This window comes from Epinephelus fuscoguttatus, linkage group LG7, assembly GCF_011397635.1.
Source record: "Epinephelus fuscoguttatus linkage group LG7, E.fuscoguttatus.final_Chr_v1".
In the NCBI taxonomy this organism is placed as follows: domain Eukaryota; kingdom Metazoa; phylum Chordata; class Actinopteri; order Perciformes; family Serranidae; genus Epinephelus; species Epinephelus fuscoguttatus.
The window spans coordinates 32,182,532-32,196,130 of record NC_064758.1 but is presented as its reverse complement, the minus strand read 5'-3'; the positions used below and the strand labels follow the sequence as shown (position 1 = coordinate 32,196,130).

Genomic DNA, 13,599 nt, shown 5'->3' with positions numbered 1-13,599 from the left:
AAAAAAGTCATATACAAAGAATTCAGTACTTTTGTAAAGTTATTACCATTTCATTATGCAAATACCATAACTTCAATAATTACTAGTGAAAATTAAGTGCAAATATAAAAAGATGCATCAATATACTCACCCTGGCTTGTAAATGTTCATGGACTTCACTCATGTCAAATTAACATACAGTGGACTTTAAATTATAGCCAAAGCTTCATCAGTTCTGCTGAGAAGACATACATTTTGTACAATCAACCAGTCTCATCACATTTTTTTTTGGCAAGGCTCTCAGTTGTTCGTCAAGTCTACTTCCCAAATCTGCATGAAAACACACAGACTGTGCATCGAAATGTAACTTAAGTGACATTCAGTCTTAATTCTATTTGAATAGCAGGGTCCAGCAGAAACACAAACCAGTACAGATTTTTACTCACACACAAACAGCCCGAAGAGAGAAACAAAAGCTCTTCCAATTATTTTTCAGTGCAAAAAAAATGTTCAATTGTGAAAGTATTAAGGTGTTAAAAAAATGCTGAAACCATCATTTCATTAACATACATTAATAATAGTGCTTTATGTATTCTGTAGACATATTAAATATCAGCCTTAGTCATTAGTATCTAAAGAGGATGAGTCTGGTAATGTTCTATATTTCTCTTTTTGTCAACAAATCCCACATAAAAAGACCAAAACAATTAATTCACATCACTCACATATACTGTCTGTATATTAAAACACATCAATGAGCCGCAGTGTTTCTGGCTGATGCATTTCTTCCATTAAAATAAACACTGTAGTTCATCTACAGTTGATCCCACATGAACTGTCCTGCTGCTGTACATACTCTCAAAACCCCAGCTACAAATACTCTGACAGAAAATCAATATTTACTCCAGATTAAGTAACATTTGATAAATACTAGTCACCTGCTGTGCAATTATTTAACTGAAAAACATATGACCTATTTCTATAGATAAGAAGTTTGATAAGAACCAGTGCGCTGGGAGCTGAGAGCCACAGACAGGTCAGCCATAACTGAATACCAGGAATTTGATTATACAGTTTAAGTATATACAGGAGGCCAGTTGAGAACTATGCCCATATAGATAGTTAAGGAATTGAGCACTAATAAACGTGTCCTTATCTTACAGTTAATATTACTAATTACCTGATAATGTATAGACTAATACTGGTACAGTTAACAGCTTGAGTTCCACAACATTCCTGTTTCAATGTGCTATGTATCTATACATGTTAGGCAATTCATTGTCTTCCAAACAGGCTGCTTGTCCTTCTTTTAAAAAAGACAAATGCACAGCTTTAATTTTAAGGATTACATTGACTGTAAGGAACAAAACATTTTCTGGCAACAAGCCTTCTAAACTTCAGTTGGTGTCCACAAAACGTTCAAGAGGACCCCTTTGAAAATGGCCATGCCAGTTGTTCCCTCACCAAAATGTAACCTAAATTTGCAGCGTTACTTAGCCCCTTTTCCGACAACCAATTGATGCCTTAAGCAGGATTCATACTTATGCGTCAAATCGAAGCCGTACCTACAGCATAGGTTCTGCATCAACGTAGAGCCTACACTGAAGCCTGACATGCACCTCCCCAGAAATGCAGACCTAATTTCCCTCAGTGGAAAAAAAAGCTTTTATTTACTTTAATTTCACGGATAGAAAACAATAAACTGAAGACAATAAAGCCAGCACAAAATAGCATTTTAGTCTTGGTTGTGATTTATCCTGTCTTCATATGAGCAGAGGAAATCTCCGATATTAGGCTAATTTATACAATGTAATAATAACATAATAACGTTAGCATGTTAAATTAGTTTGGAAAATGTGTTTAGTATAAGACAGTTGTTTTGTCAGTGAACCTTGTGAGTTGTAATGGAGTCAAATTTTGTTATGTTACCTTTGTTAAATGTTGCTGTTGTCCCTGGCTTCATACAGATAGAGGAAATGTCCGCTAGCTGCTAAGCTAATTTATACAATGTAAAATGCCAGAGGCTCATGCTAATAATGTTAGCTTGTTGTATTTGTGGGGAAAATGTGTCCAGATAAAGACAAGAGCTTTGTCTGTGAATGCTACAAGTTATTGTGAAGCCAAATTTGTGTACTTGCGTTTGAAATTGTCTCTATTAAGCCATGTTTAATGTGTGTTTTGAACAACTAAGCTTTACAGCGCTTCACAGAAACCCTACAGCCGACTAGTTGTTTGGAGGTGTAACTGCAGAGTGACACAGACACCACCGAACAAGTATAAATGCTCACAACAACACAGGCCACGTGCGTAGGCTCTGACGCAAAAGTATAAATCCCGCTTTAGGCTGTCTTGTTTCACAAAGTAACCCTGCCTTTATGCTAGCTTAAAAAATGAGCATGCCACAGCCTCTTCAAGGCAGTAATGTTGGCCGACAGTTATTTTTGCTAGGAGGCCAACAATTGTATCAGGGTGGCCATGGACCCCACTGGCTCCTCCATGGGAGCACTACTGCAAGTAAGCTAATATTGCTAGCATGTTTACTCTCTGTGGCGTGTTGAGTCTCTAATATATTTTTGTCTTTTTCGTGGGATTTGTTGACAACAACAAAAATACAGAATATCACTAGCCCTCTCCTTTAATATTGTCTGATGGTCATGTGGAAACTGTCACATCCAGTCCCACATTTAGCGAGTTAATTAATTCATATACTCCTTCAAAGTGAAAAGAATTCATATCTAAACATCAAATATAGTAGAAATAAGGCCCAGGAAGTCTTTTTAAGTACTCTGTCCCTATATTACATTTCATTTAACCTCAAATTAATCTATTTTCTCCTATCATCGAGTTTATTCATGTACTCTCCACATTTTGGTCAGAGCTCACAGGGTTTGATTCCATATCAATATCCTCCGACTCCTTCGCGTTTATCTGTTCATCCACACCTTTCTCAGTGCTCGTCGCTGACCCATTTGTTGCTGGCACATTTGCCTGCGACGTTTCTTCCTCTTCCTTTTTATCTGGCACTTGATTAAAATCAGTCCTTGGGATTTTCTCCTCCCTTCCAGAGGAAAGAGAAGGTGAATGTTTTGAAGTCTTAGGGGGGGTTTGCGCTGATGGGCTCATTTGACCGGTGGCTTTATTAGCACCAGCTTTCTCCTCCATCTGTCCACTGGCGGCGTCCCCAGCAGAGCCATTGCTTGGCAGTACCTTGTTATCTTCTCTCTTCTTCTTCGGTGGTTTTTCAGTGTCTATGTCCCCATCTGTTTGCATAATGTTGTCTGGTTCCTTGGCAGTATCCTTTGAGTTATTGGTCAATGTGTCCTCTTTGTCCACACAAGGCTCAGTTTTTGCCGTCACAGACTCAGGACTGGGCGACTGATCCATTTCATCAACATCACCTGTAGAGTCATTTCCATTCCCCAAAATTTCATTATTAGGCTCAGCCTCTGCGTTTCCATTCCCAACGGTCTCCACTTCTGGTTTTGGCTCAGGTGACGCCTCAGACTGTTTATTTTTGTCTTTACTTGCGGTTTTATCAGCTCCTTTCTGTGCCTTTGTAACATTATCCAGTCCTTCTTCTTTCTGTTGTACAACTGCTTCCCCATCTTTGCTTTTACTCCGTGAATACGCTTCATCTTTTCCATCTCCGTTCCCGACGGCATCAGATCTTTTCTCTGCCTTCCTGAATTGTTTCTGAATCTTTCTGGGACACCACACAAACTTGTCCTTTGGCTCAAAGTGATGATATGCAAAGCGAATGAGCTCCTGACGCTTCTGCTTGTCCAGGACAGCAAACAAAAAATAGTCAAGCACGCTGCGTTTGACACTGCTGAGGGTCTTCTTGACTAGAGTTTCTTCCAGAAAGAAGCGCACAAGTGGGGCTTGGTAGTGCTCAAAGCCCAGCTCTCCGAGGCTCTTCAGGATGCGAGTGATGCGCAGGTTGTTGTGCATATTCCTGCAAGAGATCGAACAGTTGAAACTGAAATTACAAACTGAAAAATACAAATCTCCGGTTATGCTTATATGAGGAACTGTGGATACTCACCGCTCCAGGTTTCCAAATCGCTCCTTCCAATTATCAGCTCGTTTCACTTCACCCGTCTCTTTGTTCATCAAACGCATGCCATAGAAGCCCAACATGAGTTCATAGGACTCAACTAGTCTCTTTTTGGCATCCTCATTCTTCTTGAAGGCCTGGTGAGCATAGACAGTGGAGGCAAAAAATATATAAACTAAATGTAGGGCAACTTTTATGATCACATCTAACAGTTAAAAGGGTCAAAATGTAAATAAATACATGTACAATACTTTCAACATGTTGAGTGTCTAAAAGGGCTGCCCCCTAACAGTCAACCAAACGTAAGTCGACAAAATAAACAAAAAACAAGGTGAAACTCTATTAGGAGCTGTTCCTTGTCAAAATAAATCAAAACCTATATGACTGGACCATGTGGGAATTTAATTTGAATGGACACACACAGGAAGTGGCCACACTCAGCAGTCAGACAGGAGTCAGGTTAATTTCCAGGGCTGGTACCTGCAGTTACTCCACAGGCTAGTTAATAACATGTTGGGCAGGAAATCCAAAGTGTGGGATCATTTTGAGAAGGTGAAGGATGAACCCAAGGTGATATGTAAACTCATCTTCATTGGCTGACTATAAACATGACGTATCATCTGAAACATGGAAGTAGCTACATGACCATTAGCCACTTAGCACAATCATTACTGCTTTGCAGACAGCGTCATTAACAGGCGGCTTGCTCAGTGTGTGACGTGCACTTGTAGATAAAATACAGGCCTATATTAATGAAGGTTCATTAGTATGGTTTTGTATTTCTCTGTAATGTAGCACAGTGTTAACAATGTTACTGATACTGTTCTTTCTCACACCTTCAACTCAAACCATTGTGTTGCCCCGCCCAAAATATATCATTTAATAATTAAATTAATATCATAAACATGCAGGCGACTAGTTGACTAATGGCCCTAAATGATGACTATTGATCGACTAGGAAAATTCTTAGTCAGGGGGCAGCCGCTCTTGGTACAGTTATGGGCTTTAAAAGGGAAAGTAAGTGTTTATCTTTGTGCCTTTATCTGGTTTGTCCACATGAAAAAAGCTGATGTTTTAATTTTTAATTTCCTGTTTTAATTTTCAGAGAATAAACTCTCCACAAGGACATGAAATAACAACTACCTGACTACTTGAGGACATTTAAATGAAGCAGAAAAAGGTTTTTATGAAGACCAGAGCTAATGAAATTCATGCAGATATGCAGCTCTCAACCTCTGTATTGGGGACAGAGAGGAAGGATGACATGCAACAAAGGTGCAGGTGTCTTTAACCACTAAACCAGCACAACACCGGTCACATTTACCTCCTGTTGCTTAATTCAGAAAGAATTTATCACTCGAGCAATGATTGAGGTCATTTTAGAGAAACTAAAGCAGCTGTTCTAATTTTTGGGGTGATTCAACATGCTGTTTGAAGTTTTTCAAATGTGATGCATCTCTAGCCAGAGCAACTGAAATACACATTCAGCTCACTGGATGGCATTTGAGTCTGGCATAGCACTCATTAAATATGACTTTGTAACATACACGTAAATTGTCACATCAGAAGTTGTGTTGCTTTATGTTGTTCCAGAAATTGCAAGTCACTGCTGACAATTAAATTATGCACAATTAACAGTTTGGTAGAGTGTTCGTTTAAAGACTTACCTCAATTTCCTTCTTGGTGAGTTCTGAAGCCATGTAATTAACCCCCGGCTCTCGCAGTGGAAACAGCCTTAAAGTGGGAAACACAAAATAACATCTAATGAAATCTTATTCAGTGAAGATAGCGCCAGCTGTCCCTGCAACTGTTTATAACCACCAACATAAAATATATTCAACTGGTGGTGCTTCATCTCACTAAAAACACTAGAGATATTCTGATACCATTTTTTCCTTCCCCATACAGATACCTGAACTGGTAATAAGGCTATACCAATACACGTATTCATACTGAACCGTTTGGTACAAGGCTTTCGATTTGGTGCGCATAGCAAACCAACCAATATGTTGAACTATCCCTTTACATTTGTAAAGTAAAATCTGCAGCTTAAACTGTGTTAAATATAATGTTCTCAGCACCACTGCGCTCTACAAGGAAGCCTGAAGGCAGCCCATATGACACAAGAAGCAACATACTGTCTACACCTCCCATCCCCAAACCATACTCTCTACTCCAGTGAGACACACTGGGAGACACAATACACTAAGCTAGCTTGTTGCAAGATGGTTAGTGACGCCATTATCAGACCAGAAACAGAAGATTGTCCAATAACCTACAGGTCTGGTGTTTGGAGCCCCTTTGGTTTCTCTGAATTAAGACGATGATGGTGAGAGATAGTGGTGGATAAAAACACATCAAGCTAAAGAACAAACCACTGCGCAGTTACAGACTCTCCTTGGCAGCTAAACCAGTAGCACAGTAACACACAAGACCCCCGAGCTGAATCATGGGCTGCTGCGCAGTGCCAGACTCTCCTCTGCAGCTAACACAGTCTATGGTTGCATAGCACACACACCCCAAACCAGGGAACGAGAGCCAATGCGTGGCTACATCCTTTCGTTCAAGCAGCTACAGTTATCACAAATGCACACACCCCTAAGCAGTTAGCAGTAACTACTGGTGGGCCGAGTAGCCAATTGGGCCAGAAAGACTGAATGGTGGGTTAATGACGGCTGTTTAGCTCGTGTTTATATGACTGTGGCATTCAACAGAGATGTTCATTCATGTATTTATTAGACTGAAAGAGCTTAGAGAACTTGTGGAACGGAGCAAACTCGCTGCCAACACACAATGGGCAAAAGAAACAACACTGATACTGTGAACTGTAACGTCAGTAGTTACATACTATCTATTTAGTAGGGGAGGAGTTGTTATGGGTGGTTCCAGTACATCACTGAGCAGGCTTTTAGGCCCGCCCAAAAAATCCCTGTACATGGAAATGATGAACAACAGTTCAAGGTCGCATTTTTCACATATTCAACAAGTTTCTAACAACTCACTGATTTTGCTTTACTCTTGACTTTAACAGCCCCATTTCAGCCAAACTGTAATTCCTGCTTTGTACAAAAAACCCCACAAAAGCTCAAATTATGTTACTTTTCATACATTTAAAATTTGTAAAACCAAGGAACTGACTCTGGCATTTCATCTTTTTGCAGTACATACCGAACCATGACACCACTGTATTGTATCAAACTGAACTGTAAATTCTGTGATGCGTTACACCCCAAACTGCTAACTGTGTATGGATATTAAATGATGGCTGATCGTTGCTGGCTAAGGTTAAAGTCAGTGTAAAGCAAATTCTGCTATTTTCTTCTAAACGCATTAAATAGGTCATAAAAGTATTCCTCAAAATGTGTAAAAAAGCCTTTCAACCATTTACAATTTAATTGTGGAGCTAGGCTTCACAAACTGTGTTTCTAGGTTTCTGTGTTCTGGATTTAGTGGGCGGGCCTTAAATCATAGCCACGTTACGTAACGGAGCTATCCCTGTTACAAACGCCCCCTGAGGCTGTAGCAGTATAAATAGAGGGAATCGCCTTGTTGTTTACAAATACTTCCAGGTAGAAAACCAGCAGAGTTTATATATATATATATATATATCTCACATTCTTCACATCACTATATCACCGTTTACACTAATCTGATGTTTGTAAAGTCTATAAACACAAACATTACTATTTCTGTGTGCACGTTTTGTAATTAATAACATGGTTATCGTAGTAGCTGTTAGCCGTTAACCATTAGCAGTGTCTGTTATAACTCAGTAACTCAATAAACAGCTCGTGAAAAAAAAATCTTTTTTCCAGCGGATGTCTTAGTTACATGATTGAGCTAGCAAAGCAGTTTTGTGTAGCTATGTGTGGTATTTATTCAGTTTTGGGAAATCACGATGTCTAGAAAGCATCAGTGGCTGCAGCTGACAGGGACAGCTAACAGCAGCAGCAAAGCTAACATCAGGATGTCATCTGTTAAAAGCCTTCCATTGTCGGATATGACATGAAACTACTCCAATTAGCTCAATCATGTTGTAACTAAGACATCCGCTGGCAAAAATATTTTCAGTCAGTGGAGCCAAACTGACACTCTCCCTCCCTGGATTACATCCTCCCGTTCCGACGGCTGCAGGTGTGGGGTTACGTCCTTGTACAGTACACGGAGGCGGCTTCCCTCCCGCGAGTGGGCGTGGACTGAATGGCTGCAGCCTGGAGTCATGAGACAAGAGGCTGCAGACATACCCCTCCTGACACACCCCCAGCGTTTCACAGCAGAGAGAGAACATGAAAAAATACATACAGAGAATGACTGCCATAGAAATTACTAATTGCTGCCATTTTGCTAAGACAACACTATATACCGATAATCAGTTCTTTGCCGCTCTAAAACTGTAGTGGCCAGTGGCTGTACGCCACAATGTGCTGGGAGAACTGGAAGAACAGCAGTTTTATCTTGGTATGAAACTACTTTAAAGTTTAATAATAAATTGTGGTATGGAGTGCAAAGACATGTGAACTCGCCAACACCTGTTCAAGCATTTTAGGCAGTTGTGATACTGGTATGAGAACAGTTCCATAAAACACCATATGCAATGCTGTAATTTTACAAAATACGTCCTTTATAAAAAAGTCTTCAATTAGCAAGCACACCCTAACACTGTCAATAAGACATCCTTCTGGGTACCACTGGAAGTTAGTGTCAGCTTAATCATTGTTCCTTTTTTTATTATATCTGTAATAAAAGTGTCAGCTGAGATGAAAAGAGAGATCATTTTACCTTGATCTTTTATTTTGAACAAAACACTTCAGCAGAATACTTGCACATTATGCCCAAAGCATAATGTGTGCTATTCTATCACTACAGGTGCTTTGAAAGCCGTCAGCCAGCTGTTGACTTTTTTTTAAAATCACAGTTGATTGTTCAGCGGTGCTTTTTATTTAACTTTTCCTGCCTTGAACTGGCGATAATGCAGCAGACAATACCATTCAAGCTAATATTAGAGCACACGTTTTGCAATGAAGACAAGCACACCTTGCACTGCTTTTCATTTTAGTAGCACACTCCTTCCTACAAACTGTGTAACATGCTTCCACTTGCAAGGTCACCACATAAGATGACATTAGCTTTTCAACCCTCCTTGTTGACACAGCCACAACACACACTGCAACACGTAAACAATACATACCACTGAATGTACGAGTGCACTCTCTCCAGTCTTTTGTAATCATTTTTCCATTCCTTGAGAAAAGATTCAATGTAGACATCTGTGCCAAATGATAAAGAAAAACATCATGTCACTGCACGCAGACTTTCCCAAACACTGATAATATATTAAAAGAATATCTAAATATATTACCATCAGGAGCAGAGGGAAATTTATTGAGATAAAACTGCAAGTTGTTCATTTTGTCTTCTGAGCACTCGTCATCTGTAAGATTCTGTCAAAAAAACAAATGAAAACGCAGAATTAACCTCTCTCTTAGTGGAGGTGGACAAGATATATTTGGTTATATCACTTAGCTGATACTCACTGGATAGCCTCTTCTGTAGTTCTGCATGTCCTTTGCTGCCCTCATGTTTCTGGGCGTATGATGCCACTGACAATAGAAGTGAAAGTGAAATTAGCCTCAATCCAACCTCTCATCCACATATTATTGTGGGGGAATAACAGCTGATGCATCCTAATTTAAAACACCTATTACAGGTGGTGTTATCATTAGTAGTAACCTGTAATGTATCTAATGACAGGTGGAGAAAAGAGGAGGCTGGCATCATGCTAACGTGCAACAGTGCAAGTTAGACATGTAGGGCCAAGCTAATCCATACCCCACCCCCGGAAAAGGGCTTACCACTTAATTTATCATTTTCATTTCAACTAAAAATTACACACTGTGCTCAGTATTAACCGTCCGCACCCTAACACTGATATTTCAACTAACACCTGTGAGTTACAGCCCGTCAAAGTAAGCTAACGTCCGCTGCTAGCTAGGCTAGTTAGCAAGCCTGCAGCACAGATGCATAAAGCTATGATTAGCTCCCCAGCCGTGGCAGCATTAGCTAACGCCTGGCCGGGTCCACAGGCAACGAGTTTAAGTGAACATATTCCCCGCCATGACATGATTTAAGTACGTTACAGTTTGGCTGAGTGATGACAAACGCGCTTACATTTAATGTCCAGCCAGATTTGTTTTTGTCTTGACATGACCGACGGGTTTGGCTCTCTCCGGCCGGGTCGTCTCCATCACTCTCTGTGTCCCAGGTCGAGTCGTACTCACACACACAGTCGTCCTCCATCATGAAAATCACCGTAATGCGACTAGCTAAGGCTGAATACACGTGTAACCTGGTTTAGCACTATAACCGGGCATGAATCGAGTTAAACTTGCATGTTCAGGTTAGACGAGGACGGCCCTGACCATCCGTCTTTCCAGCCTACCATCGTCAGACAGCGGCACCGTTGGCGGCTGCAGTACTGATGCTGCATTCAGGTGCTCCCACTCTCAGTCGTAATTATCATACATCACAAAACTTGACACGCATTTGCGTTTGCGATTACCTTAACGAAGTCAGTATTTCAAGTCAGTCAGTCTTTAAAACATAGCTTCTATGTGTTTTGGCTTTAATACACTCTCCTGGCAGATGTTGTCACACATATTGACTCCATTCAGGGTTTATGTGGCACTTAATGAGGTTGTTAATGTGTTTTGTATCAGACAATTCAATTTTCCGACACAACAGGAAGGCAACACACTTGCTGTGTTGGTTGATGGTGATAAAAACTGCAAACCAGATGATATGAGTCAGGCAGACTATCTTAGGTACAGGAAAACTCTTTCACTTCACTGTTATATAAGGACAAACAACAGCCATGCTATGATAGACGAACTGATACCTTATAATATATAAAAATAATAATGATAATGATCTTTTGATGTTATGATGTAACCAATTATGTAATAGCCAGTCTATTGAAAACATTTTTATAGCTTGATATATTTGTCTGTCTATTAGCAAAATGTCTCACTAAGATTTGATGGACAAATAGCCAGTGGCCTCTTGCCCAAAGTTTCTGATGAAAATTCAGATCCGAGAAATCTGTCAGTAATATAACACATACATTATATCGGTTTAAATATTACAAAAAAAAATCAGGAATCCAGCAACTCTGCTGTTTTGCTGTATTGTAATTGACTTATCTGTGGGGATGTTTTTGATTTTTAGGAGTGCACATACACATGGGCGATAATGAGAGAATGTAGATTTTGTGAGCTCACGAACTGCTGAAAACCTGTGCATTAATGGTCCAGGGTGGAGGATTTAGGGGCATCTATAGGTGGGAATGGTGTATAATAGTCATAACTATGTTTTCATTTGTTTACAGTCACCTGAAAATAGGAACTGTTGTTCTTGTTACCTTAGAATGACTGGTTTCTATCTGTGTAAGGAGCAGTTCCCCTTCCTCAAAATCCATTGTGTTGTCTACAGTAGCCCAGAATGTACAAACCAAACACTGGCTCTCGACAGGGCCGTTTGCGTTTTTGCATCAGTCACTGTAGTTCTCCCATGCGTTTGTCACACAGGAGAAGCTTCACTTCTGCAACCTCTCATTTGGATGCCACTAAATCCTACGTACTAGACCTTTAGGAGAATTTGAAATTCTCAATGTACAATTAAGGATAAAGTTAGCTGATGCAAGTAGAGATTTTGGCAACTCTGCTTAGTATTGTTTAGTTTATGTGCAGAAGCCATGTGCTTTTAATAATAAAAACAAAACATCAAAAGACAATCAGATCATATGCAAGTGAATGCAGCAAAACAGAAAAAGAATCACAAATTAATTTTCAAAAGTGAGATTTTAATGAGATCCAAAGGAAGAAAGTGTTTGCTGCTCTTATCTCCTCAGGGAGACAGGTCATTATTTTATTTATCTTGATTTAACATTTTAAATATCTGAGGATCATAATGACTCAAAGTTGTGATTAGTTGTGTTCTGCTTATGTTGATGTTTTTTTCAATTGATTAACACTTATGTCAAGAAAATATGAAAAATGGCCTTCATATTTTCCTAACATTTCCTAATGTCTTCAAAGTACTTGTTTTGCTTGACCAGCAACCCCAAACCTCAAATCTGTCTTTTTGCTATAAGTTGCAATAAATCTTCTCATTGAAGCTCGAACAAGAAAATGTTTTGTACTTTTGGTCCATTTCCATGCGCTGCACCCCAGACGTCCCTCTGTCCAGCAACACTTTCCAGCTCCTCTTTGGGGACCCCAAGGCATTCCAAGGCCAGATGAGATATGTAATCCCTCCAGCATGTTCTGGGTCTTCCGCAGGGCCTCCTACCAGTGGGATGTGCCCGGAACACCTCCAACGAGGGGCACCCATGAGGCATCCTGATCAGATGCCCGAACCACCTCAGCTGACCTCTTTCCACGTGAGGGAGCAGCGGCTCTACTCCGAGCTCCCTCCAGATGTTGGAGCTCCTCACCCTATCTCTAAGGCTGAGCCCAGCCACACTTGTGTCCGCAACCTCATTCTTTTGGTTCACTACCCAGAGCTCATGACCATAGGTGAGGGTTGGGACGTTGGGACTGGTGTGAAGAGGTCGAGATGAGAGTCAGCACCTTCAAATCTGAGGCCATGGTTCTGTGATGGAAACTGGTGGATTGCTCCCTCTGGAGCGAGTTTCTGCCCCAAGCGAGGGAGTTCAAGTATCTTGGGGTCTTGTTCACGAGTGAGGGTAGAAAATTAAACCAATAATTATTAAACCATCCATCCATTTTCTAACTGCTTATCCTCTTGAAGGTCGCAGGGTGCTGGAGCCTATCCCAGCTGACATTGGGCGAGACAGGGTACACCCTGGACAGGTCACCAGACTATCACAGGGCTGACACATAGAGACAGACAACCATTCACACTCACATTCACACCTACGGACAATTTAGAGTCACCAATTAACCTGCATGTCTTTGGACTGTGGGAGGGAGCCGGAGTACCCCGGAGAAAGCCCACACTGACACGGGGAGAACATGCAAACTCTGCACAGAGGGGCTCCCGCACCCGGGATCAAACCAGGAACCCTCTTGCTGTGAGACAACAGTGCTAACCACCACACCACCGTGCTGCCCTATTATTAAACTAATCAACCAATTTTTAAAACTATATGTTGATAGTCGATTAATCCACTGATCATTTAAGCTTTATTTAAGATTGTGTTTATAGGGAGCTGCTGGTTGGGAAAATATACATGAACTGGGAAAGTTACATATAAAATTCCCAACTATACTCTGAAAGTTAATGCATAAAATTTATACCCAAAATGATGAATATAGGCATTTTTGTGGCTGGGGGACAGCTAGACACATATGAAAATAGATCATATTCAATACTGCACAATATAAATATTGTTACACAAGTGAACACCACAAACCTATAAAAAGGGGGGTAGGTTTCATTGTGTGTTTGGGGGCGACACATATGAAGAGGGGGTTTGTGGGTTGTAGGCCAGAAAATTTTGAGTATCAAACACTTAATTTTCTGTATTCTGGTGAATTTAATGC

The 13,599-nt window shown here is 40.5% G+C and overlaps 1 protein-coding gene across 1 annotated transcript; it reads right to left on the bottom strand.

Annotated features, from left to right (window-relative positions):
- ogfr (opioid growth factor receptor) lies at positions 1-10,526 on the bottom strand. Its single transcript, XM_049582239.1, has 7 exons — positions 10,205-10,526; positions 9,571-9,636; positions 9,396-9,477; positions 9,225-9,303; positions 5,704-5,770; positions 4,025-4,173; positions 1-3,934 (listed from the first exon to the last, which is right to left on the bottom strand). Exons 1-7 carry the CDS (start codon positions 10,334-10,336, stop codon positions 2,830-2,832), a joined length of 1,680 nt encoding a protein of 559 aa, XP_049438196.1. The 5' UTR covers positions 10,337-10,526; the 3' UTR covers positions 1-2,829.
- Between the last annotated feature and the right edge of the window lie 3,073 nt (positions 10,527-13,599).